Source organism: Schistosoma mansoni, chromosome W, assembly GCF_000237925.1.
Source record: "Schistosoma mansoni strain Puerto Rico chromosome W, complete genome".
NCBI classification, from domain to species: Eukaryota; Metazoa; Platyhelminthes; class Trematoda; order Strigeidida; family Schistosomatidae; genus Schistosoma; species Schistosoma mansoni.
Window position 1 is genome coordinate 58,814,926 of NC_031502.1, and position 24,296 is coordinate 58,839,221.

General features: G+C 35.0%; 1 protein-coding gene across 1 annotated transcript in view; it reads left to right on the forward strand.

Moving 5' to 3' along the window:
- Smp_163750 (putative otoferlin) overlaps window positions 1-24,296 on the forward strand; it is a gene marked incomplete at both ends in the record, with an annotated part of 111,382 nt that overhangs the window by 26,794 nt on the left and 60,292 nt on the right. The window contains 9 exons of the mRNA XM_018790323.1: window positions 1,516-1,626; window positions 3,885-3,942; window positions 5,312-5,419; window positions 6,787-6,883; window positions 9,082-9,217; window positions 14,083-14,275; window positions 18,059-18,242; window positions 18,929-19,146; window positions 21,112-21,226. Of these exons, the coding sequence (XP_018655678.1) occupies window positions 1,516-1,626; window positions 3,885-3,942; window positions 5,312-5,419; window positions 6,787-6,883; window positions 9,082-9,217; window positions 14,083-14,275; window positions 18,059-18,242; window positions 18,929-19,146; window positions 21,112-21,226 (1,220 nt within the window). The remainder of the gene's footprint in view (window positions 1-1,515; window positions 1,627-3,884; window positions 3,943-5,311; window positions 5,420-6,786; window positions 6,884-9,081; window positions 9,218-14,082; window positions 14,276-18,058; window positions 18,243-18,928; window positions 19,147-21,111; window positions 21,227-24,296) is intronic.

Sequence of the window (24,296 nt, forward strand, 5' to 3'; positions counted from 1 at the left end):
TGGAGAACTATGAAAGCCATTATCCAGAAGATACAAGTGTTTATTAACAGCTGTCTACGCAAGATACTTCGGATCCGATGGCCAGACACTATCGGCAACAAGTTACTGTGAGAGACAACAAACCAGATTCCAGTGGAGGAAGAAATCAGGAAGAAGCACTGGAAGTGGATTGGGCACACCTTGAGGAAATCACCTAATTGCGCCACAAGACAAGCCCTCACATGGAATCCTGAAGGTCAAAGGAGAAGAGGAACACCAAAGAACACATTACGCCGAGAAATTGAGACAGACATGAGAAGAATGAACAAAAGTTGGATAGAACTAGAAAGGGAGGGGTAGGGCAGAGTGAGTTGGAGAAAGCTGGTCGGTGGCCAATGCTCCATTGGGAGTAACAGGCGTAAGTAAGTAAGTAAGCATTTTTCTATCTCCGAGAGAAAGAGAAACCAACTTCATTATGGTCCTAGACAGACTTTATCAAAGATTGTCTAGACAGTATGGGGTTGGGAAGATTGTTGAGTTATAATTGAGTTCATGAACCGATCAATATTAGAGGCAATTCTCGGAGTTCTAGTGTGAAGCTGTGACCAGTGGAGTTGAACCGTATCGGGTATGAGGCTGATACCTGCCAAAGGCAATGGAAGATGGTCGTGCAATATCGTGGATTGGTTGAAGTCAGACATTAACGCCGTCAGATCCTGAATCAATGGTCAAGGGATTAAACGTCCGTGGTTAAGGCCGAAGATCCTGGGTTCGAATTCTGCGCGCGGGGTCGTGGGTGCTCACTGCTGAGGAGTTTCATACCAAGCTGGAAAGGCCGCCTAGTGCCTCTAGGCTCTCACTGGTGGTCTAATATTGATCGGTTCATGATCTTAATTGAGATCCCGATTGCATTGACGTTTTTAGTTGTCTGTTTAATAATTCGACCTAAGTATACAATGCAGAGAGCTGTTTCATTCACTTAGATGCTTCGAAACACAATCACTTTAACTTCATTATATTAAAAGATTATGAAAATTCGAAAACCCCCCCTAAATGGTTTATGTTTATGTATGATGTAATTACTTACAAAGAGATCTCAATAATAAACTGAGGACTCTAAATGTGGGAATTAGGTCGATGATCCTACTGCTCAACACTTAAACGAATTAGATGACTAGATAAAATTTTATGCAGAGAAGTTAAATCATATGTTTGATGGTTCGTAAAAAACATGTTATCTAATTATCAGTCTAAAGCACAGACGAAACTATGGGTTTACCAAGAACGATATGACTCAATGTTACTAATAGTAGGTTATTCCTCATTGTAAAGCTCCACTGGTTTCCCTCGACATGTGATGATTGAATCAATTAAGAATTTGAACCGCTATATTGAAAAGAAATGACACAACGAATATACTTATCACTTCGAAACAGTTTACATCAATTCATATAATACTTTTTACTTATTTTCAACCTAAAGGAAGACCAGTTTTATGTTAATTTTTCCTATACTGATTCATGCTTTTCGTTTCAGTTCATATGTTGAGTTGGATGATGATTTCAATCAAATAATAGATCGAGAGCTTGCTCTTGCTGGAGGTGACGAATGGGAGGTAGACAGTCAACTATCTGCACCAGAAAGAAAGTAATATATCTCTTTTTTCATTCTCGATCCTAATTTGTCGTTTAGTAGTTGCTTGGATCAGAATATCACTCACTAACTAGTTTTGATATTATATTTTTTAACTATAAATGTTATATTTTTCAAAGTTGAAATCATGAGTCGTTTGAAGATAGACCACCATGGAAAACCTGGAAGTACTGGACGGCTGTTTCGTCCTATTATGGGACTCCTCAGCAGTGCGCATTCGCAATCCCGCACTAGCGGGATTCGAACCGGGGATCTACCAGTCTCGAGCCAAAGCCCTTAACCGATAGACCACTGAGCCGGCATCCAACGGTGTTAATGTCTAACTTCAACCGATCCACGAAATTGAGCAACTAGTGTCATCAGTGATTTGATATCTCCCAACAGACCTGGTTGAACTCTACTGGTCCAGTGCTTCCAGGTCTTCCATGGTGGTCTAGCTTCAATGGACTCATGATTTCAACTGTGAAAAATACTGAAATCTCCACAAAACCCCTTCTGATTATAAATGTTATATGTTGAAACTAGCTAGTCAACCAACCATATCACATTTTATTCGTGAAGTAAGATAGGACTCCACAGCATAGTGTTTAAAACTGTATCCTGTTACTTGTCTATGGAATGTATCATGTTATGGATTCTCAAATTTACACTTTACGTTAGTAGTATACAACAGTGGTGTATAATATACATGTTTGTTTCACAGAATGTAAATATTTAAATTACTCAAAATTACATTGATTTCAAACACAAACATTTGTTTACAATTGAATGACAACAGCTAAATTTCACTCACAAAGCTGAAGATTCCCACAATAGGACGAAACGACCGTCCAGTGCTTCCAGGTTTTCCATGGTGGTCTAGCTTCAATTGACTCATGATTTCAACTATGTAAATACAACTAAACATATTATATTTGGAATTTATAGTAAACACTCAATCCAGTAACAAAGTAATCATTAATCCATATGAATACCGGAAAAATATCCAATTAAAAGTGGTGTCTTGGATGCGCACTCTTGAGGAGTTCCATGCTAGGCTGAAACGGCCTTCCAGTACTTCCAGGTTTTCAATGATGTTCTAGCTTATATTGACTCATGGGTTCAACTTTCAAAATCATTACAATATCCACAAACCCCATTCTGATCATAATTATTGTTTAAGCAGCTAAGTAGTATTGTAACGAATGAGAACATAGATGGGAAATAATCACTTGTATTTCAATGCAAAATTACAGATTTCTTTGGGCAAATGTAAAAATCATATGTTCAAAACTTCATTTACAAATCACCCATCAATTGTTTCAAACTTCATCGTTTTTTCACTACCATAACAATCACCCTCTGTTTCCATTCTCTTCGATTCTATCTTCCCAAACTTTTGTTACCAGGCGTTCTATTTTGGATCAGTGTTATATATTACTTATATAGACATAAGTAGCTTTCACCGAAGTAATAAATAGCTTCCAGATCTAAAGTAAGATAGATCGTATTATTTGATTCGTTTTGTTGCTAATTAGGATCCATGAAAATAAGTTGTAGTTTAACTGAATAAATAAATGAATGCATAGAATTCATGTCTCATTAGATATATGTTACTTCATTATCCCCAATCTAACATGTCAACTGTGATTGATTTTGTGCAAAGTACCATGATATTTACGAATTTTCAGTTTGTACTACTTCTGTCCTTTAAATACTAAACGTTAATTTATTCTTACTACCACAACAGAACATACATTTTAAGCAAAGATGGATAGTGGCTAGCAGTGGAATCCAGAACGCGCGATTTGTCCTATTTGGGACTCGTCAGCTGGATGTACCTGCATCTCAGAGTTGATATTCACTCTGGGACTCCAACCCAGTACATTTCGGTTTAAACGCCATCGCGTTATCCACTCAGCCACTGATTCCTGATAGCCACTTGCAATAATACTAAATGAAATTAGAACATATATTTGTTAACACAAAAATTTCGTAGAGGAAAAACAAGCTGGTTCTTTTTATACGATCCTCAAAGCGATTCATATGATGGATAGATTAAATAAATTTGATTTATAGTCTATAGTGTCTGTCGGTGCTTACTGCTGGTTTATTTTATCCTTCGAAGAAACCCCTGGTACTTTTGATGTCAATCTATGACAAACTTCAACTTAAAGTGTACAGATTATTGCATCGATTCCTTTAATAATCTGAATAGGTGTGTATCACTAATGAAATTTTATCTCGTAATATATTTTATTTTTACATAACAGGGATCCGCGTATTTTATCCATGCTTGGCCCAACTATCTACAAATCAAATCAGTTCCAGGTGATTTGAATATTTTTTCCTTTAAATTAGAATCAATTCAATGTAGCTACATATAACTGCCGTTTATTTTATGTATCGTTAAAGACTTACTAGAGTAATATAAAGTGATATATTAGATAATTACATATGAGTCTGGGTTTTGGCTTAAGAAGTACCCTTCCGGATTTTATATCCTTAGAAGAAAGTAATGTCGTTTGTTTTACATTAGGGTGTTCGGATTATTATTATTATTATTATTATTACTATCAGCAGAAAATTGTTTATCTGCTCATTGACTATTTCATCCACAGTCTATGTGATCGATGATCATTTGTTATACTAATGACAGTGAACGGTGGGTGATGACACTCAACTTTAACGACTTTTGGTCCTTGATCTCCAATTACTCCCATATTCAGTTGAAAGACTAAGTTAGCAACTTTATTCCCATCATGACTCAAAAGTTATACAGTCGTATGTATCAAATATGTGACAGCACAGAAATGTAAACAGGAAAATACAACAAGTATGAGAAATTGAACAATTGATCCGTAATTAATCAACAATAATTTAGAAAAAGTGAAACAATATAACAACAGTTTATGCTTCAACTGGAGGCTTGCAAAGGCTGGATATTCGTGATTTTAGTTATTGGTTAATGATAAATTCGACAGACTTAGTCTTTTCTGATCTCTAAACTGCCAAAAGTGAAACACCAGAGCAATTAGCAATTAACCGATAGACCACTGAACCGGCATCCAGCGGTGTTAATGTCTAACTTCAACCAATCCACGAAGTTTGAGCAACCGTTCACCAATCGGTTAAGTGCTCTGGCGCGAGACAGGTAGGTCCTGGGTTCGAATCTCGTGAGGCGGGATGGTGGATGCGCACTGCCGAGGAGTCCCATAGTAGGACAAAATGGCCGTCCAATGCTTCCAGGTTTTCCATGATGGTCTAGCTTCAATTGACTCATGATTTCAACTATGAAAATACTGAAATCTCCATAAAACCCCTTCTGACTTAATTATATGATATTAAACAATTAATACTAATGAACATATTGTAATAGATACCATGTTGAGTGATGAGGTTTCGCATTACTTTTCTGAACTAATTACATTAGAATACATATTAGACAGTTTATCCTTTACTATCTTGAAAGTAACTATTTTCTGTCTGAATTAATGAATTAATGAATTAATGACTTTACCTGTCCTAATAATTTTATTTAGAGTTAAACTACTGTAGATAATAATACGAATTATAACTGATAACACAAAAAATGTAAATTATGCACTTTCAGCTAGGAATCAATGTGGTTGAAGCACGAAAACTAGTTGGAACTAATATCAATCCAATGATTACTGTAAACGTTGGAAAATCTGTACAGAAAACAGTTACCAAATATTCAACAAATTGTCCATTTTATGACAATTATTTTGCATTTGATTTTGCTCGACCTAAAATAAGTGTACTTACAGAAATAATTCGTATTCGAGTAAGTTACCGGTTTTATTATTTATAGTGTAAATAACTTACTATATATCTGATATTCACTTATTACAGATGTCTGAAATAAGATCTAACAGCAAACAGATATCCTTTGAAGAATCAAAAATAGTTAGTTTAAGCTAAACAGCTGATTCATTCAAGTTTCAATTCTCTTGGCAACGTGGACACATGAACACATATATTATCCGGTACACAGCTTTGATGTCTCGTCACAAGCACGACACCTTGAAATGCTAAATTAAAATCAAATGGAGTAAACATTTGTTCCCGTTAATTCTATGATGCATCGTGATCAACAATCAATTTTCCTGATTGACAAATACCTTAGTCTTAAAATGGAGGAATCCACATATCATTGCTTTTCACTAGAATTACAAGTTAGCACACTACTGACCATTATTTATCAAGAATTTTAGTGAAAAGATATTCAGAAACTAAATAAAATGCCAAGTGGGTCGTTTTAAATGTCATCGAATTTTTCAACAAACATCATAACTTCATGGTCATCGAAATGGTTGTTAGATTTCAATCAAGAACAGTGGCGTAGTTAATAGGCTATGCAACAAGATGATTTACTTACCTATACCTGTTACCTCAATGGAGCGTAGGCCGCCGACCAGCATTCTCCAACCCACTCTGTCCTGGGCCTTCCTTTCTAGTTCTATTCAACTTTTGTTCATTCTTCTCATGTCTGTCTCCATTTCTCGGCGTAATGTATTCTTTGGTCTTCCTCTTCTCCTTTGGTCTTCAGTATTCCATGTGAGGGCTTGCCTTGTGACGCAGTTGGATGCATTACCCAATGTATGTCCTATCCAATTCCATCGCTTCTTCCTGATTTCTTCCTCTACTAAAATCTGGTTTGTTCTCTCCCACCGCTTGTAGCCCTTCTGGGGCTACTGCGGTTCCCAAGCGCGGATAAAGGAGAAGGGTTGGGGATGAGTTTAAAACGCTAGCCAGAAAAAATAATTCAAACAAGATGATATATGCGTTACATATTTGCTATTAGATACACGGAAAAAAACCCAGATCTTTGATTGTATCAAATTTTCATACCGCAGCTCAGATAATGTATGGTGGAGATACAGGAACACTTAATTCATGAACTATGATTTCGTTTATCGGATTTCGACCCTCTCGACCCAGTAAAATTTATAAGTAGCATGATAATCACTTAGTGATATATTTAAATCTAAATCAGACTAGAAAGTAAGTCATACATTTAGTGAACTCATATACAGTGATTTCAAGGGCTTAGTAACACTCACTTATTATTTACACGCCTTACTTATATAATTTTGTCTTATTTTGTAACACTTTAGTCAAATGAAACGCATATCTTTATATTGTTGTTAGGTATTTAATATGCGATCTCATCCATTAGCACGTCTGTTACCTGGTAAATTGGTCGGTGAATTTATTACTGATGTACAAACAGTTTATAATGAAAAAGGTAGGCTCAGTTCCTTACATTTCTTAAACTTCTCAGTTAATCATTGTGTAACTAAAATAGTAGAGTCAGGATATTTCCCTCATTAGGATCAGTTAATAGATTATTGCAGCTCATGCACTACTCTTTCATGCTTACTTAACGTGCCTGTAATTTTGGCAATCTGTGCGTGATGTAATAATAAACGTAATCAACACTTTGTATTCGCCTTCTGATTTGTACACTGTTGAGGTGTTATCTAGTAACTGTTACGAGGACGAATACTATAAGAAGTTGAAGGATAATATCGAATACTGACCACCACAAGATTTTATCTAATATCTTGTATTTCACTATTGATCATAATTCATGCATTTAAATAACTTATAATTGCCTCTAAACTAAGTCCACTACATATGATGACATTACAAAGTATTTCAGGATAGATATTGAAAAGAAAGTAATTAGTATACTGACATTTATTAGTAAAGAAACATTTAGCTGCCTTTATATGGTAACTTTAAACTCAAGATGACTGAGACTCTACTAGTCACATACAACAAGGTTGAATTATGTACATTTATCTTCGGATTATTGTGGAAAGTTATGACTAAAGGGTCTTAATACAGTATTTGTGTATTCATTTTATCGATTCTTCCACGCTTTTAAATCTTGTTAAATGTTAAATATACGTTAAATACTTACTGTAAATCTAAATGATCTAAAAGCTGTGAACAATAGAAACTGTATGGATGTTTGTGTAAATCAATGACAACTAGCAAAATATGAATATTAGGTCCCCCAAGAAAACCATCTGCTTCAGTTTGGAAACCCGGGCAGTATTTCAGCCCTCACACAAATCAAATGGTTTGTGAGGCGCATACATGTTCGGTACCTCCTTGTACCAATATTTATGTGTAGAAATAAATAAATAAATAAAGAAGACAAATGTCTTCAAACTATTAGATTAAGGTTTCAAACAAAATGTAAAGCTAAATATGATGTAGTATAGAATGTGAGAAATGTTATACATATATATAATAGAAACTTACAGCATAGTTATGGAACCTGGTATCCATGAATGGCTGTTCTTAGTAGATGAAGCAGTTTTTACAGTTATGTATGGCATCATGAAAGGCTTTAACCGATTAAATTGTAAACCGATTATCTTTGTTATTTAAAGGGTGCTTCTTTATGAAGTAATATGGTAGTGATCTCGTAGGTACGTCACAAGTTTTTACTTGGCATATGAATATGTAGCACAATCATTTAGGATGAAATTTAGGGATGGTAAGCTTTCGATGTGGTTGACTGTCCGCGTACTACAATAGTGGTGGCAGTTAGTCTGAAAATATGGACAAAAAGATTTAAGAAAATCTTTCATCACTGCTGTGATTCAAGTTACTCCTCATGATCAAAGATTTCCTTGTTAGTATAAGTCACTAGCTTACATTGATTATTCATCATGTCGTTTGTATACTCCGTTTGTCGCTACTATCTATAGTTCAGTGACGTCGTTGTAGTGGCTCCGATCTTAAGAAGATGTTTTAACCTATCAGCTGCACGAAGTAAAATTAAAACACAATTGGTGGGAATGAAATTGAAGAAGAACAAAACCACTAAATGAAACCTCAGAGTGACTGCTTCTTTTTTTCTCTATGCTGTATGGATCTCTAATATACTCATAGTAGGGTTTGATAATTAAATTTCCGCTGATTTGCATTCGCTAATAAGCACCTAAAAGTCAGAAACCAATTGACTAAGAAGTAATGCACTTCAACCCCTCAACTAGTTAAAGAATAAAGGTATGTAACATCAAAAAAAGAAAGTAGCTGAAGGAACGCTAAAATTCAAGAAGCATAGGATACTACATTGAATCACTTGCTCATTGATGATGTAATTTAAAGATTAATCTCTATCATAATTCGACTAAAGTCAAAGCATGATTCACTAAGTCTGCTGTATCATACCACGAAACCTGAACTTCCTAAATATAGTCATATAGCGTTGTAGATATACACTATCAAGAAGCACCACACCATAAGTGAACACTTGTGTTAATTTTCTTGTATTCTGATGATGAATGTTAACTTTTATTGAAAATTACTTTCAAGTCATACAAAACCAGCTGATTATTGATAACGATGGTTATTTTCTGAATTTCACCAATATGGTTAGGGTTCTTAAGTCCAACTGTATTTTAACTTTATATTTTAAAACAGATCATGCAATATTAAATAAATGGGCAGTGATTATCGACCCCAGAGATCCATGGAAAGGTCCTACAGGCTATGTGAAAGTCGATATGCATGTCATAGAAGAAGGACACCAAGTTAAAGTAATTTTATGTTTATTTAGGTATTTTTTTATTTTGTTCATCTGTAGTGTCCGTTGTTGTGTTAAGCCAATATACCTTCAGGACAAGCCAGTTTACCTGCCCATCTTGAGTTACGTTTTGACCTTGTTAATTATTCACTTATCAACCATGACTGTTATTTATATGAGCGTATATGTGTGTACACTTCGTATCCTATTTATCACATGTCTGTAATTTATTTTTATCTGACTATAAATATTGACTAACGCTTGGTAAAAGCAAGTTGGCTTTCTCGCCATCTCTAATGCGTATCGTTTTTGTTTCGCTGTCTTCTATTCGCTTCATCCCTCTGATTTCCTGTTCAGATCAATGAGTGTATAAAATATATGTATTCTAGATACATTCTCGTATTTGACTTATTTAATTCCGTTATTCACCAACACGGATTAAGTCATTTATTACATACTAGGATAGCCAGGATGTATATTTTGACAACGATCATTCATACGATCTAATTGGAGTCAGATCATGGCCCCTACCAAAATGATGAGCCGCATTTGGAACATGCATCATTTCTCCACACATCAATATAAAAGCTTTGAAAAATGATACTCAGTTATTACAAATGTCAGTAAAAATATTTATTTGTCAAGATATAAACTATCGATAGAGTTTGATTTTTAAATGTCACCTAGATAGTTTAACTGATATAGTATAGAACTGAATCAATCAAGATGGAGAGGGCGATTTCAGGGTTATAGCGTACATTGGGGTGTGGTCTACTTATATCCATATGAGTAGTATATGGTGATAGTCAGACATAGAATGTATTTTGGCAGAAGATCGATAAGGAACGAACAGGAATGAAGCGCAATCGGTACGAAAATGCATGAACAATGAAACAAGGGAAGATGGACTGATATTTGCAAAAGGAACAGTTAAGATTGAGACAATTGATGGTTATTTTGCAAATTAACTGTTCACTGTATGGTTATCAGAATTTAGTGAGATTTTGTGTAATTAATTTGTGTAATTTGTGCTTAACTACATTCGAGTGCCCCCACCCGTGTTCTTGTTTACTACAACATGACCATCGACTATGTGATGAATAATTTTAGTGAGAAAAACGTCGCTGAATTTAGATATTAAAGTAAGGGTTAGGATAGATGGTTAGATTAGGCTATGTATAGAAAAGTTCTAATCTTAACCTTAAACCCTATACCCTAATCTTAACTTTACACTTTAATTGATAAAATCCTTTAGCCGAGTTAGAAAAGTTCTTAAGTCATGATAAACAAAGCCCAGAATGTAAATACTTTTTGGTTTATTATAAATCATTCATTAATTATTCCTGTCTTCTGATTGGCTGAGAGGTGTCGGGAATTAAAGAAATACAGTTTCCACCAAGAATTGATCATCGATCATGGAAAGGCTCGGAAACCATTCCCATCAAATCATAATTTTACTGTTAACAAGTTATTTAAGACATTAGTTAATATTTGCTGTGTTTAAATAATTCCGTAAATTTGAAGACATTGGATTATCAGTTAAAACCGGCGAACGGAACGAAGATCACTGCTCCTTAGCCTTGCTAACTAAAGGGAGAAGACCAGATTCAGCTAACGAAAATGTATATTCCATAGGCAGCTCAGAAGTACGAACAGATAAGCATACAACTCAAGCACACATATATGTAGCGTATGAAAAAGAGGAAACGAACAAATGATATTTAAGGTCCTTCTAAGTAAAAAGTGCAAACTGTAGTGAAAAGTGGGCGCTTTTGGCACGAAAATAAGAAAATCAAATTTACAAAATAATATTACAAAAATGAGACGGTTACCAAGTTGTTGTGACTTCATAAAGGGCCGTTGCCAATTTGTTATGACTATAAAATAAGAAGGCCGTATCCAATTCGTTGCAATTTTATGTCCGGTTTTTATCACGTGAGTTAACCGCTAATCGGAATACGACTTATCTAATCTCAACGCTATGCCAAATCAATGACGTTCAACCAGTATGAGCAGTCTAGCGTCCTTATTGGTCCTTTGTCCACCTAGCCCTACCAATTGAGTCCAGCACACCAATTACAGCTCCTGCTATGCGAATCGTCTATTTCAAGCATACTCGGTTTTTATACCAAACAGACAGACCTTATCACACCATCAAATAGAAAATAATATTTGAACAAGATCAAGCCAAACGTGGCTGTGAACGTGGGAGACAGTAATCAATAAACTGAACATAATTTGGGAACATTAAATCGTACAGTAATAATTCATTGGTCAAAGTGAAGCTTATCATAAGATGAATATAGATATACACAATCTAATTACTCAATAGTTAAGTAATAAGAATATATATATATATATAGAATAATCGTCCATTAATAGGTCCTGAGAGTTACCCGTTCTTATGTCTTCACCAGGATGTAACACGTCAGTGATTTCCGGGAATCATAAATTTTGATTTAATTCTGTATTATTAAATTTTAATTCATATGAGAAATGACTAACTTCGTTTCTTCTTTTCTTTTCAAAAACAAACAAACAAACAAACAAAACTTCTAGAGAATTCGAAGAGAGAAACCTGATCATGATGAAATAATTGAAAAGTAAGTTTCTATTGAGTTGATATGATTATTTATACTCACAGTTGTAACAATGCTTAACTAAAATTATTGGCTTCAATATACTATGGTGAATTTGTAAAGATTTCTATACAATATGAAAGTATTTTTCACCATCAGTTGAAATCAAATAAGAAATTAATGTTTTGAGACTTGTCAGGAAACTGTCTACGTGTGACCCTTGAAGTAAACACCATTTACACTCAATAGTTCAATAGTAATGTGGTGTAATGTGGTGCAGTTCTACTTAAATAACTTTGAAAGTGATCATTTAGAAAGGGGGTTAAATGAAGCCAACGATGTGTATAACTTGAAGAAAGTAACCAGAAACAAGCAATTAAGGTGTGGTGTGGGTTACTCATTTTCCACATAAGTAGTATATAACGACGGTTGGGCATTGAATGTATTTCAGTAGAAGATCGATAAGAAGAGAACGTGAATGGGGATGCAATAGGTATGAAAATGCATGAGCAATAATAATCAGAGACGATGGATTGATATTTGCAGAAGAAACAGTCAAGATTGAGACAATTGATTAATAGTTTGCAAATTAACTGTTTACTGAGAGATTCTGTAATTTTGTGTCCCAATACATTCGATTGTCCCCTCCTCTCGTCTTCTTGTTCACTACAGTATGATTTAATAGAGTAATACTGTTAGTGTGAAATCGACTAAGGAGACTAGCTTTCATCAGTTCATTTCATTATTGTTCATTAAGTCTTTAGTGATCGTCGAATACGATTTAGGAAAATTATCATAATTTGTAGGTGAATAATCAAAGACAATTATTTCAATGGGTAACTTGGATTCATTAAAAAACATCAGCCGGTTAGGAATACATCATTTGTAGACAGTATATATCAGTTTAAATTAGCTGTGAAACTATAATTTATGGACGAACCAACCATATTTATGATAGAAAGTATTGAATTTCGGTACGAAATTCATTCACTCATATGGTTAAATACCACTTTGGTATTATTGCTGATGTCAGTTCGTGACGATTTAGTGGCCCGATACTGACTCCAATTGAATTGTATGAATGTTATTGAAATATACGTGTTGATAAGTCTTGCTAATTGAACGCTATACTCGGATCCTAAGCTAGTCTTATACCCCCAAGTTAGAACTACACAGCGACTTGAACACGAGAGAAAAGGCACAAAATATGCCGGAAGCACTTTACTCAGAAAGTTCATTTATGTACAGAGAATAAAGGATTTTTATAGTATTTTAGATGTTCTTGGGTTTTCCTGGAAATTCTAGAATACTACTAAACATAGTAGCAGTGTGGTAATCAACCAATCAGAAACTGTACATGTGAATTTTCATTTTCGTGATGTTTCTAGTAAAACTTCTAATCAAACGCTGATTGGATAAAATGCTTCTTAATGTTTCCTGAGCTTGTCATGTCGACTGCGAGAAATTTGCAGGATCATCCCAACAACAATGGAAACATCAAATCTCATTCCTAATTCTAACATTCAGCTGTAATTCCTCACACTAATCTATAAGCCTCATTTAACCCAATTGAGTAAGTAGACATCTAGAGGTCATTTTAGCGTTGCTTAAAGGTCGTCCATAAAGTATTATCTCACTAAATTAGCTTTCTGTGCATTGTAACACCGTTATTTTAGTCACTAGTAAGAGTTTAGAGATCATTTATAATAAGACTGGCTATTTTGAATTACTGGAAGTAATTAAACAGAAATTCGTGGAAACCAAAGTTTTGAACGTGTCGACTATCATAGAAAGAAGTACTTTCGGCTTCAAAAGAAAATTATACTTTTTCAGGTATCCATATTCAAATAATCAGAGATTTTAATAACCTTATCGAATAGTTAATTATTCTAAAATGGTTGAAAGCGTGAATCAATTGAAACTAGACCACCATAGAAAACCTGGAAGCACTGGACGGCCGTTTCGTCTTATTATGAGACTCCTCTTCTGATAATATTCTAGAATGATTAAATAGATTGATTAAAACTGCAAACGATTAATTATCGGGCTACATTATCCAAAATATTTGATTGTTGATTAATCTCCAATGTCCTGTCCATCCACAATGTTGATCAGATTTTAATCAATATCTTATACCATTCAAAATCATGCTGCTAAACATTCACTGTTGTAGAAAGTGATGTCGTTCAGAAGGACGATGAAAGCTCCACGACCAAACCATCCAGCTAAGAGAACAAACCTACATCGAAAAAGTAACACAGTTTATCCAAATAAACATTTTTATAATAATCTATTGTTTTCTCTTCCATTTTTTCCCAGTCATTTACTATTACCACGTTATACCGGTATGACACAAAAACGTATTATGCTCTCTATGAAAGTCAGTATATATCAAGCTGAAGATCTACCACCCATGAACACAGAAATAAGCGATAAAATAAGAAAAGCATTTGTTGGAGAAAATACACCAAATCTTGATTCATATGTGGAAGTTTCTTATGCTGGACATACAGTAGGTATCAATCTAATTCCGGTTGTGTGTTTTGCTTTTTTTTAAGATTATAATTTCAGAAAAATTTTAATTATCTCATCATTATTAAAAAAGGAAGAGATCGAAGGTCCTGGGTTCGAATCTCGCGTTCAGGATCGTAGATGCACAGTGTTGAAGAGTTTCATAGCGTGCTATTAACTGATGCTTGTTGGTTGTTCGTGATCACGATGAGGATCGGCGATCTGTTCGATATTCAATCACTTGACTGTCGGATGATTTGGCTAGGGCCCAGTGACATTTTACTGGCCCTACAACTACATGTAAATAATAAATGATTCCACAATAGATACCTATTAATTTTGGTTGTAAAACAACTCACACTTAAGATAAGGATCATAACAACAATAGTTAAATTTCAGTACAAACAAGTACAAAAATGACCATTTCAATATATCCGGATTTACAAAATGCATATCGACCAAAAAGAGAACAGTAAGTTTACGATTGTTACGTCCTTGAATCTTTCTACCAACTTTCGTGCCGAAGATAACTTGTCTAATGTAGATTAAGACCTTGACGCGATAGACTGACTGGCTTAACCTTGAGGCTAGTATGCGTGAGTTCGAAGTGGGAGTAGAGAGACGAAAACTATTCTATCCCTGATTGGCTGACAGCACGCGCGAAAAAGACAATACAACTGAAACAATATTCGCTTTATTCCAATCCCGATCTGGTACCCGAATTCCGAATTTGGGTTAGTGTAAAAAGATACATGAATAAATAGATGACTAACCTGGCCAAAACGTACAATAATTAGGAAAATACAATTATGTCCAAACTGGAGGATTAGAGTAGAAAATAGGGTACAAAAGGTTACGTCTAAATTACAATAGCTTTGGAACAGAAAGGGCTATGGCAGTGAATCATACATCAAACGAAAGCTTATGATCTGTAGAATAGACTAGGGACAAAAGTAAATGTTACAGTTTTACAAGCTTCGAATTAAATGAAATAACGTCCCCAAAAATAGCTTCTGTAGTTTGTTAAGGCTTCTTGTTTCGCTGTTCACATCAACGATTAACCAATGAAATATGAGGATTTCATACATTGTTATCCCTTTATAATTTTAAATGAAGCGAGAAGGAAAAGATTTACAGCATAACATGAATTCATTGAAATTCAAGGCTTTCCACTAACTGCAAACGGTATAAAGTTACATATAGTTGTGTTCTACAAGAAAGAAGTTAGGCAATAAAAATACTAGTTATCCATGAGCAAAATAGTTCTGATAAACTAATCTCATACTTTGCCACATCTGCACAAGATCCTGCGGATAATACTTGCTGAAATATCTAGTAATGATTGTTTAACAGAAATTCAGACAATGATGTGAAAGTTTGGGGAATATCTCTGCCTTTTCAACTAGACGTTTTAGCATCCAAAGTTTCCCGTTTTGTCTCTCTTGAGATCATTCCCTGACTGATTGTATACATAAACCATAAATTTCTGTTTAATAACACTGTGATATTTGTACTATTTATGTGTAAAGACAAAAATTTGACATGACAAGACATGGTTGCCCTTTGAAGAAACTCAAGAAGTTGCAGATCAATGACTGTCTTAATTATTGATGTAAAATTCATGTTTTTCTAAATAATATATTCCATTTTGGTCATGAAAACTAGTGTCTTATTGGAGTATGAATCAAGGTTTACATTACCTCCCAAGTAACGGTAAAACTTCTTTTGTTTCGAGAAACAACTTTTGTAATTCTTTACCCTTGAAGTTTGAGTTTTTGTTTTAAAACTAACTGGTTTGATCCTTATTGCAATCAACTTATTCTAACTAAAGTTTTCCTAGTTGTACCTAAACTTCTGTAACAGAAATCGGATATTTACAGGTTTATTCTTCGCACACACTTTTCCTTGCATGGTTGTCTGTTCCAAGAACGTTAAAAAAACACCTCGGATAGATGAAAAATGTATGACATAAAAGTTACTTAGTTGCCCCTCATGCTATAGTGAACGAGAACACCAGTGGAGACAATCGAATATACTCGAACACAAAATTATAGAACATCTTAGCCATGTCATTCAAGGTCTATAACAATCGACCGATATCATCTCGCGCATCCCAACCAGGTAGTCTACACCTACCAACATGGTTCAGTTCAATTGTCAGTGACTTCATGGATTTGTGCCACGTTTTGGTCTAGCCGCCCCTAGCTTTCTTCCAACCTACTCATACACCATAAAATATTGCACATCGGGGCAGTCAGTGGTTGGGCATACGTAACACGTGTCCCAGCCATCTCAACTGATGAAGTTTCACTACTTTATCAATCGATTTGCCATCCTTACCTATTACCCGTTTCCTAACAACTGCATTACTTACTCGGTGGTCCCAGAATATACAAGCAATACTTCGAAGACACCTATGATCGAAAACTAGTAGCCTACGAATATCCTCTAATCTTATCGGCCATGTTTCACTGCCATAAAGTAGGACGACATCATCTGCAAAATGTCAATCAATTGTCTCAGACTTTATTGTTCCTTCGTTTCCACAGCAATCATTCTCTATTCTCGTTCTCTTTTCTTTGATCTTCTTAACGTTCTGCTGCTAGGTATTCCATTTTTGATTGATGATACATACTACTTTTATCCTTTGACATCATTAGCGCATTACAGTGTTATTAACAAATCATTTATAAATGTTTTGTTTAGGTAAATGTACTGATAATAATTTGGGACTAATTAACACCATTTGAATATAGCTTTTATCATAAAATAACATCAACTAGAAAATCAGTGAAAACCAAAGACAGTCGTTTTGTGATAACATTGATTTCCCGTCTTCCCAGTCCCCAAAAGTCTTCTACTGTTGGACCCAGAGTAGAAAAATGAAGGCAAGAAGCTTAAAACAAGCTTTACTTCAAATGTTGAATCACGTAAAAACAGTTTTTTTTTGTAGGATTACCTGCGATAATGAGACTAAATACTTCTGGAAAACTTACTGAAATAAGTAATGAACACTGTAATTGTCCAATCTATATAAGGAAACAACAATCAGCTGTTTTCTAGATTTTGCTTGAGAGCTTTCATTGGGTGTCTAACATATCTTCAAGGCTTTCATTGGCTTTTAAAAGCCTTCTTAGAGAAATTAACAAAGATTTTTCACTGACAGACATTTTTTCTTCGTTCAAACTGATCTTCTAATTCATAGTCCTCATTCCTATATAGGATAGAACCTGACACTTTCATATGTCATTAATTCTGATTTCAGCTAATCTATGTTGTGTTGTTCATCTTAGAATCAAGATCATTTATTATGATGAAGATAGTATTTGAAAAGGGTCAAATTGACGAACTTCAATTATATGCCTGAATAGTGAGTAAAATTGTGGTAACATTTCTGACTATCAACCTTCAAGTCACCGTATGTTTAAATTCATCGGAAATTCAGGATATTTCCTTTAAATTCAGTCATCATTCTCAACTATTCAACAACTATGTCTAAAAATGGTAAGCAGAGATGGATAGTGGCTAGCAGTGGAATCCAGGACGCGCGTTTCATCCTATTTGGGACTCGTCAGCTAGATGTACCTGCATCTCAGAGTTGATGTTCACTCTGGTACTCGAACCCAGTACCTTTCACTTTAAACCCCATCGCGTTATCCACTCGGCCACTGAGTCCTGATATCCACTTGCTTGTGCGATGGGGTGAAGTTTAAAGATTAATAGTTATTCATATCAGTTTCTTTTTTAGTGAAATCTATTCTTCTTTCTTCTTTAAATACTATAGGCTAGAACTAAAACAGAAAAATACAATTATAATCCAATATGGAATGAAACAATTGAATTTTGTGATTATTTTCCATCATTCACTAGAACTATCAGAATTAATGTCAGAAATGGTGGACTAAAAGGTGAACTGATTGCTACGCGTTTAATTGATATACGTGATATTATGTGCCATATTACTGGCCGTAAGTTGAACTTCATAATTATCTATGTTTTACTTTGATTTGCATTGTTATCACCTTGTTTTTAATTATTTTACAACTCACATCAGTGGATAAGCATATAGGAGATATTCAGACGCCAGAATAAAACAGACGTTCAGGGCTTCCTGATATTCAATAGTTCTCAATCTATCGTAAAAACGAAAGAAACAGTAAATACATTTTTCAATATAATAGTCGAATTAGCAACTGGAAAACAATGTCCAGGACACAGTTAGATGAAGAATGTTGGTGGGTGGCCTATACTCCTCCACGAGGGACTCGAACCCAGTACCTTTCGCTTCAAACGTTATACACTCGTTTCAGAGTGAACATCAACTCTGAGATGCAGGTACATCCAGCTGACGAGTCCCAAATAAGATGAAACGCTCATTCTGGATTCCACTGCTAGCCACTATCCATCTTTGCTTATAATGCTTGTGAATTAAGGCTATATCGAGGCAATACGCACAGTATGCACATATGACAATTAGAGACTGACCAGTTGCAGTCCTAAACATCAATGGGAAGATTCGAACAAGTAATACTAAGTGAATTTATCTTTGTAAATATTGTGTTATTCTTTAGCTTCTTAACAATAAATAGCTGATTTTATTTACAGTAAATTATTGAATTGTAATATAAGATACTTAGTTATATTTATTTCTTAGGTAATTTTCCACATTTTGGACCATCTTGGATTAATCTTTATGGAACTCCACGAATCTATACATATGCACAAATGTTACAGCCAGAAGTAGAATTGAATCAAGCACTTGGGGAAGGAGTTGCTTATCGTGGTCGACTACTTCTAGCTATAAGATCAATGGAAGATGAAGATGTAGTTCGAATTGGTACTAGTAAACTTGTTGCAAGTCCTGTTTCAGAGGTAATTTGAGGTTATCCAGGATGCGCATACATTTTTATTCATTGTAAACATGTATTTTCATGGAGTTGTGTTAGATTGATAGATTAGTTGAAGAAAAGATACTTTTTTGAAGTATTTATATGAAGACATTTACAGAACACCTGACAACGTAACGGCACCAACTAAATGTATAAGTTTTACGATATGGTCCTTTATGTATGTGGTGGATGGCCCTATGTCAAGTTCACATACATTATTCTAGCTTTTGGACAAACCGATTAATCGATTCTTCCCAAGCTACATTTTGATCTTGTCACTTACTCGCTTATCAACCTTGACTGTTTTTATATGAGCGTATGTGTGTGCGTTTCTTATACGACTCATCAAATGCCTGTAACTTATTTTTGTTGGACTATAAATATCGATTCACGCTTGACTAAGTTGAGTTGGCTCACTCGCCTTCCCCGTTGCATGTCATTTTATTTTGCTTCGCTTTAAATATCAACGATCGTACGAAATATACATGTTCAAAAATCTATTCTGGTAATTGACTTATTTGGTTCCGTTATTCACTAGAGCTACTTAAGTCTATGGTTGTATACACCGATTGGCTACATGTATATTTCGATAACAAGCAGCAAACGATCTATATGGGGTCAGATCTTGGGCTACTAAATATGCATTCCAGATACCTTACTATGATTTAGTCATATTTTTTGGTTTGTTCTTATAGTAGTAACAACCTTTAAGTACTTAGTTTTATTATCAAGGTATCAGTAAATTTAATGCTTACTAAAATGATAATATAAATGATATGTGACAGTCTGTTTTATGAGTTGGTAGTTGGATGTTGTCAATAGAAAACCCTGCACCCAGGTATCCTGGTATTTGGCACTCATCAGCAAGGTGTGCATGTAGTCTTTAAGTGACTGACGCTCCCTGTGAAGCTTATACGTGTGTCATCCATTTTCACATTTTAAGACATCAATTCTGAGGTATCTGGGCCGCGACTGACCTCCTGAAGGCTGGAGTTATATTTTCAATTAATTGATTACCAATATCGTATCTGCCAAGCCCTTCTTAGTTCAGAACGACAGAGTTTTCTATTGACTACTTTCAGTCACCAACTTATATCTCCACACAGTGCACTTGACATCGATTCACTTAAACTAGTGGCAACACTGGAAATAGATCTGTCGGATTTTATCAGAACTAAGAGGGAATTGACATATATAACATTGATCACTACTTATTGATCAATTAATTATAGGCGGCCTGTTTGTAAAATAAAGCGGGGATTTAATTTTAAACAGAAATGATCATATGATTCTGAAACAGTTCTGAAATTCAAGTGAATTGTTCGGTACAGTCATTCAGGGAGTATGATAATAATAAAATTCATAGAAAAAGTATTTGCTGATACATTGCTTCGTTGTTAAAAGCAATAAACAATATACAGTGCTCTTTACTGATGTTATTCAAATGAACAATACTAGGAACAATGTTTTGACAATGATCATTCTTATAAATAGGCCGAATAATAACATTTAAAAATATATTAGTCTAGTTGACTTGTCCTCATAACTCTAAATATTCATGAACTTTCCCTAAGGGGAAACATAAGTAGAGTTTACTGGTTGTCTATCCAGCAACAGTTTATATACATTGTTATATAAGGTCTGTTAGAAGGAATCCTGAAAGTTTGACCGATAGGATCCAGTCAGCAGTAAGCATTCTCTAGTGAACAAGTACACCAGTGGGGACAATCGAATGTATTTGGTCACAGAATTACAGAATATCTTAGTAAAATCTGAGAATCATATAGTCAATACTTCATTTGCAAAGTGTCACTCAATCGTCCCAGACTTCACTGTTCCATCATTTCCACAGCAATCATTCTCTGTTCTTGATCTTCTTAACCTTCCGCTGCCAGGTATTTCTATTTCGATCGATGATAATTAAAAATTGTTTATTTCACTTTTATAGACTGTAGCAGGAAAGAAAAGTTTATACTTTTTATTTGCCTGTTTCTCTGAAGCAAGTGTCATTGAGAAAAAACTTGGTATTAAGAACAAACCAATTTCTTATGAAATCAGTTTTGGTAAGATAACATTGATGTTCTTATTTATTTCATCATTATTTTTTTATATTTTGGATAATCTTGGATAACTTGGATTATCACCGTCAGTAGGAAAGTCCCAATAAGCTACATCTATTCATATGTAGTATTTTCTACATTTGAGTAAATGTATATTTGGAAAAATAAAATCAGAAGTAAATGGTACTGGGTTCGAGTTCCAGAGTGAACATCAACTTCGAGATGCGGGTACATTCAGCTGATGAGTCCCAAATAGGACGAAACGCTCATCATGGATTTCATTGCTAACTACTATCCAACTTTGCTTAAAATCAGAAGCTTTTAACTGGTTCTTTGTAGCATACGATCGGATTAATATATAGTTAATAGAGATTAACTGTAACTATAAACTCACATTTGTTTTTATAGAATTATAAAATATTCAAAGCAATTAGTCCCTTTGATAAATTTCTATAGTGTAATAAAAAGCCGAAGATTATCAGAACTGTGTGGTGTGTTAGTGCAATACATTTCAAACGATCTTATCACATATATACTTGTTACTCACTTACTTACGCCTGTTACTCCCAATGGAGCATAGGCCGCCGACCAGCATTCTCCAACCCAATCTGTCCTGAGCCTTCTTTTCTAGTTCTATTCAGTTTTTGTTCATTCTTCTCATGTCTGTCTCTATTTCTCGGCGTCATGTGTTCTTTGGTCTTCCTCTTCTTTTTTGGCCTTCAGGAATCCATGTGAGGGCTTGTCTTGTGACACAGTTGGGTGATTTCCTTAAAGCATGTCCTTTTTAAGAACATTTATATATAAAAAAATAAGAGGTCAACTAGACTAGAAATGGAGGGTAAGAGGAGAAAAAGATATTAATGAATATAGTGTGAAAAACAATGTAAAACTCATCATTCTGGATAATAAACTAATACTACCAGGGTAGGTTTAAGGTGAGAACAAACTATTTTTGAATACATAATGGGGGCTTCAATAAACAATAGTATACTCCCTTTAACAGTTTTGTACAAAATCATAAAAGCTGCGTAAAGATCAATCTTATGACCTGTTTCAACTATATGTTTGACAATAGAGGATAATAGATATTAATCATTTACTCTCATTGGGTCATTTCATTTCAATTATTTTTGTAAGTATTTGGGTACATGTTCAGATACCCTAATTTCGAGATCACGATTGCCCTTCCCTATGTATGTGTGATCATACACACATTTAAATTGGTAAACACAGTGGGATCTGACGAGATCGTTTTCATGTCTTTTAGGTTTTTGGTGAAGCATGGACACAGTTTTTTTAATAATGACTTTTGCAGTGTAGTGCATTTTGTTAATAACTGATTTAAGCCTTGGAGCAATTATTTGGCTATTTATCACTACACCTAATACTGTCTGGCATTTTATACTTTCATCATATGATCTCATTTATCGATCTGAAGCTATTTGGAATCTTCAGATCACACTATTGAGTGATGTATAAAATCTCGTAGACAAAAACGTAAGATTATCTGCAAAGACAGTACTACTCTCACGAATTTATATACAACACATTACAAATTTCAATTCATGAGGTATCTACGGTATAAGCCGTATCAATGTGTATTAAAGGACGGATATTTTCTTAAAGCAATATACAAAGGTTATTTACAACAACATATCATAATCCCTATGACATTCAGCAGCTGTGTGGAAACTGAAAGATCAGAAAACAATCCAATAATAAGTACATTCAATGCTATTAGAACTAAACTGGTTACTGAATATTAATAAGTAGTATGAGAATAGATCAGAGGGGGTTTTGTGGAGAATTTAGTATTTTCACAGTTGAAATCATGAGTCAATTGAAGCTAGGCCACCATCGAAAACCTGGAAGCACTGGACAGTGCGCATCCACGATCCCGCACTCGCGAGACTATTGTTGTAGAGATATCAGCTCACTGAAGACAATTGGTGAACGGTCGCTCAAAATCGTGGATTGGTTGAAGTTAGACATTAACACCGTTAGATGCCGACCAGCTCATTGGTCTATCGGTTAAGGGCTTCGGCTCGATACTGGTAGGTTCTGGGTTCGAGTGTCGCGAGTGCGGGATGGTGGATGCGCACTGGTGAGGAGTCCCATAATAGGACGAAACGGCCGTCCAGTGCTTCCAGGTTTTCGATGGTGGCCTAGCTTCAATTGACTTATGATTTCAACTGTGAAAATACTAAATTCTCCACAAAACACCCTCTGATCTATAATCATATGCTCACTAGTGACTGACTTCAAGAGATATTTCCTTGAGTTCTAGTGGGAAGCAGTGGCCAGTGGAGTTCTAGCAAGTCTGTTGTAGAGATATCAACTCACTGAAGACAATTGGTGAACGGTCGCTCAAAATCGTGGATTGGTTGAAGTTAGACATTAACACCGTTGGATGCCGGCCAGCTCAGTGGTCTATCGGTTAAGGGCTTCGGCTCGATACTGGTAGGTCCTGGGTTCGAGTGTCGCGAGTGCGGGATGGTGGATGCGCACTGCTGAGGAGTCCCATAATAGGGCAAAGCGGCCGTCCTGTATGAGAATACACAAAAAGATAATAGAGTGTGTTACTATTTCTTATGACTCTACCTCTAGGCCTAACAGTTTTCCCCCTTTCAATGAAGAACTAATGTAAAATACATTTATCTCAGGTTTTAAATTAACCATGATTGATTGGTTGAATAATTTCCAGTTGAACATTAAACTTGTAATTTAGCGTAGGGATCCCTTTTCAACGAATTTATCGTCAAGTTGCACAATCGTATATGTAAATACATAGATGCCATGTTCAGCGTTAATTCCATGAGGACTTAACATGATGACATAACAGAAAGAATCATAATACTAATTTATATAGTTTAAATAATAACAATAAAAGATTGTTTAACTTCTACAGCTTCAGTTTCAGTTTGGAAAGGACAGGAGGCTTGATGGCCTGTATTAGTCATGGCAATGATGGTCTCTTAGTTGATCAAACTTTCTTTTGAAAGAGTCGACGGATGGAGCCTAAACCACATGCTGAGGTAATGAATTCCACTCGTTGATGATTCGATGGGAAAGT